This window comes from Miscanthus floridulus, chromosome 2 (genome assembly GCF_019320115.1).
Source record: "Miscanthus floridulus cultivar M001 chromosome 2, ASM1932011v1, whole genome shotgun sequence".
Classification (NCBI taxonomy): Eukaryota; Viridiplantae; Streptophyta; class Magnoliopsida; order Poales; family Poaceae; genus Miscanthus; species Miscanthus floridulus.
The window spans coordinates 180,222,523-180,226,769 of NC_089581.1; the positions used below are offsets into that span (position 1 = coordinate 180,222,523).

General features: G+C 50.0%; 1 protein-coding gene across 1 annotated transcript; it reads left to right on the forward strand.

Moving 5' to 3' along the window:
* Positions 1-503: 503 nt before the first annotated feature.
* LOC136540868 (uncharacterized) lies at positions 504-1,327 on the forward strand. Its single transcript, XM_066532900.1, has 2 exons — positions 504-698; positions 836-1,327. The coding sequence occupies exons 1-2, from the start codon at positions 571-573 to the stop codon at positions 1,125-1,127; spliced, it is 420 nt and encodes a 139-aa protein (XP_066388997.1). The 5' UTR covers positions 504-570; the 3' UTR covers positions 1,128-1,327.
* The last annotated feature ends 2,920 nt before the right edge of the window (positions 1,328-4,247 follow it).

Here is a 4,247-nt window from a genome sequence, read left to right on the forward strand (position 1 = left end):
ATGTTCAAGTGATAGCAAGTGAAGGGCCCAAATACCCACCGGTGGAAGTTGAACTCTGATAGCCTTTGCACGTCCAAAATCGCTTTATGAAATGTTGGCAATGGAGGACCCAGGTCAGCACAGTTGCAAGGCCCTTTCGTCTCTTTGGCCCAAGCGCACTACGGTAACTGGCTAACTGCGCTACCTCTACCTGGTTTGACCAGAACCCTCGAATGGGTCTTAAACTGGACAAGGCCATCGTATTCGAACCCTCGAATGGGTCTTAAACTGGACAAGGCCATCGTATTCCTGACCTGGGGCCGTCGAACTTCCATTAATGGTGTGCTGTGCCACCGAGGCACCGACTGGCGGTGACAACGTGTAAGCTAGCGGGCATCTCGCCGCTTGCATGCGTGCCACCTCCCGCTGCACGCCGTAGATCGGAACCGGCCGGCCGCGTGGATAAAAGGACGGGGCAAGGTCCAAGTCGTCCGGAGGGCACCAAGACCAAGCTGCTAATAAGCGGCACGCGCGCAGTACACCCACAAATTTTCAAGTAGCAAAAGGGGCACTTGGAAGAAGCAACGAGCCATGGCCTCCGGTGGCCTGAAGCCCAAGTTGGCCTACATCATCATGTACGTGAGGGACGTGGAGAAGGCCGCATCCTTCTACGACGCCGCCTTCGGCTACACCGTCCGCCGCCTCGACCAGTCCCGCAAGTAAAAACACACGCGTGCCGCGTGCCTGAGCCTGAGCCTGAGCCTGAGCCTGATCCCCTCTGATGCACGCACATGCACGGACGCTCGTGTAATGATCTGCCTGATGTGCGCGCCTTGCCTTGGGTTAATTTTGTCAGGTGGGCGGAGCTGGAGAGCGGGGCGACGACCATCGCGTTCACGCCGCTGCGCCAGCGGGAGACGGACGCGCGCTCGGGGGAGGTACAGCTGCCGGACTCGTCGGCCGCCGAGCGGGGCTCCCTGGAGGTCTGCTTCGACTACGAGGACGTCGACGCGGCGTACAGTCGCGCCGTCGAGAACGGGGCGGTGGCCGTGAGCGCGCCGGAGGACAAGCCCTGGGGCCAGAAGTCCGGGTTCGTGCGGGACATGGACGGCAACGTCGTGCGCATCGCGAGCTACGTGCGAGAGTAATCGCATTCGGCTACGGGCTACATCGATCGATCAGCGGTTCCCCATCACCGTCTGCCGTGTCTTGTGTACTGTACGTGTATACCAAAAATAAATCGTGTAGCAGGTCAAGTAGTCGTGGGAATATACACGGTTTAGTCGGCTGTGTTACTGTGCACATATGTGACCTAAGGGGCTAAGGGTGAGTAGACTAGTGTGCTCGATTATATAACAGAATAAATATAACCGTTATCTCCATCACTGGTTGCTCATTCAGCAGGTCTTAAATTATCAACAATTATCATCTCTGAATCTCTCTTCGTGTGTGTCATCTTGAATTTTGCCGTACCGAGTTAGGACTATAGGATATAGGGCTACATAAATTTGAATAGTACTAACCTCGATCTGTTTTAAAGTATTTATATTGGCCAAACATAATTATCAAAAAGTCACTACTACACAAATTTTAACCGTGGTGAGCAAAAAGGTTAACCGAGATGGTTGCAACAACTGACTCGGTCAGGGCCTCGGTCGAAAGGTCACGGTTAATTGTGGCCTTAACCGAGACGGTCAGGGCCTCGGTCGAAAGGTCACGGTTAATCGTGACCTTAACCGAGACGGTTGCCATGTCCGTCACTTAATCAAATAAAAAAATCAAATAAAAAAACAAAAAGAGAAAAATCCATGGATAGGCCCAACGAGCCCATCCACGGGCTCGACAAGCCCATCAAAGAACTGCTGCCGTCGTAGTTCGCCGGATCTGGCCTCCCAGCGCTGGAGCTCACGAAGAGGTGAAGGAGGAGCGCCGCCGCAGCCCGCCTACGCTGCCCACATCGCCCGCACCACCACCGCCTCGTCCGCTCTTGGATCTGGCGAGCCAGGGAGGAGGGGAGAGGGGCGTCGAGCCCATCCAAAGGTTGGCGCCACCTAAAAGCTTTAGTTTAGTTTTGGTGAATTGATGAAACCCTAAGTGCTAACCTAGTTCATCTAAGTGATCATGAAATATATAGCACTATTCCAAGTGATGAAGCAACAGTGAAGATCATGATGATGGTGATGTCATGGTGATGATCAAGTGCTAGACTTGGAAAAGAAGAAAGAGAAAAACAAAAAGCTCAAGGCAAAGGTGAAATTGATAGGAGCTTTCTGGTTTAGTGATCGAGACACTTAGCGAGTGTGATCACATTTAGGATCGATAGCCATACTATTAAGAGGGGTGAAACTCGGATCGAAATACGGTTATCAAAGTGCCACTAGATGCTCTAACTCATTGTATATGCATTTAGGATTTAGTGGAGTGCTAACACCCTTGAAAATATTTGTGAAAATATGCTAACACACATGCACGAAGTGTTACATTTGGTGGTTGGCACATTTGATCAAGGGTGGTGAAGTTTGGGGTCAAAAGGAGCTATTTCGTATTGACCAGACTCTGCCTTGGGCAGTGACCGGACTCTGACCCTGCGTCCGGTCATTGGTGCGCAGTGAAGGCCGCCCTCGATCCTTTGATTGGACGCTTAGAAGAAATATGACCGGACGTGCTAGGGGTGCGTCCGGTCAGACTGTGACGTACGCTGATGCAAGCATCAGAACAAGCCAGTGAGGACCAGACCCTGAGCCGCGTCTGGTCACTTGTGATCGGACACGTCCGGTCATGTTTTTGCCTCTCTGGAACCTTACTAGAAATGACCGAACTCATGCGTAGCAGCGTCCGGTCATCCTCGCGGTACGTGTCTGGTTGCAACTTAACCGTTGAGATCAGGCGCTCAGCATTTAAAGCCAGGGATGACGTGGCAGCCATCTGTTAATCGGACACTGGCAGGGTGCGTCCGGTCAATTCGACCGGCACGTCTGGTCGCTCCATTTTTCAGTGGACAGGGGAGCCCAACGGCTCTATTCGTGGGGGCTCTCTATTTAAGCCCCATGGCTGGCTTTAGCTCATCATGCTTGGCCATTTGCATTGACATAGTAACCTTGTGAGCTTAGCCAAAACCCTCCCACTCATCTCCATCATTGATTCATCATCTTTGTGAGATTGGAAGAGAATCCAAGTGCATTGCTTGAGTGTTTGCATTTAGAGGCATTTGGTATTCATGTTTTGCTGTAGGTTTGGCTTGTTACTCTTAGTGATTGCCGCCACCTAGATAGCTTGGAGCAGCGAGGATCATCGAGCAGAGGTTGTGATTGTCTTTGGCTCTGATCGTGGTGATTGTGAGGGGTTCTTGACCTTTTCCGGATGGAGAGCCAAAAGGTACTCTAATAAATTGCTCGTGGCTTGTATGATCCTCATCTTGTGTTGGTTGTGCGGCACCCTATTGAGGATTGACGTGTGATGCCAATTAGCGCGTGAACCTCTAAGTGAGTGTATCGCCACAATGGGGATTAGCTTGACGGCAACCAAGTGAACCTCGGAGGAAAAATCATTATGCCTAGATTGTCTCCTTGATATTCATTGATTGATCACTTGCCACGGCGGTATACCTCTCTACCACTCTCTTATATTTCATAGTACATTCATTTGTATAGAGCTTGTGGTAGTCAAGACTACATAGTGTAGTACTTTATTATATAACTTTTGCTAGATTGATCACCTAGGTGTAAATTCAAGACATAGCCTTGTTGTAATATACTAGAGATCATAGAAAATAGAACTGGGTAGGTGGCTTGCAACCCCAAGTATAGTGCTAGCGCAAAATTCGCTTCGCCATCTTATTGACTAATCATGTGTCTTAGTGTTGTTGTAGAAATTTTTAATAGGCTATTCACCCTCTCTAGCCATTAGGACCTTTCAAGTGGTATCAGAGCCGTGGTCACCGTGATTTGAGGCTTAACAACTTTCGGTGTCAAAATAGCTCAAATCAACAACACCAAGAAGCCACCCTAATTTGATGGCTCAAACTATCCCTATTGGAAGGCTAAGATGACAACATATATTAAGTCGATCAATAGGAAGGTTTGGAAAGTGGTGGAGACCAAGATTGAGACAGAAGATCTAGAGAACCCCACCGTCGCCGAAGAAGTACTTCTCCAAAACAACGATATTGCTCTTAGTGCCATTCATGATGCTTGATGAGTACATGCCCGATCTTCCGAGAGGTAGCCGGTAAGTTCGATTTGTAGAGATCTCGACGTTGGCGATCCGGC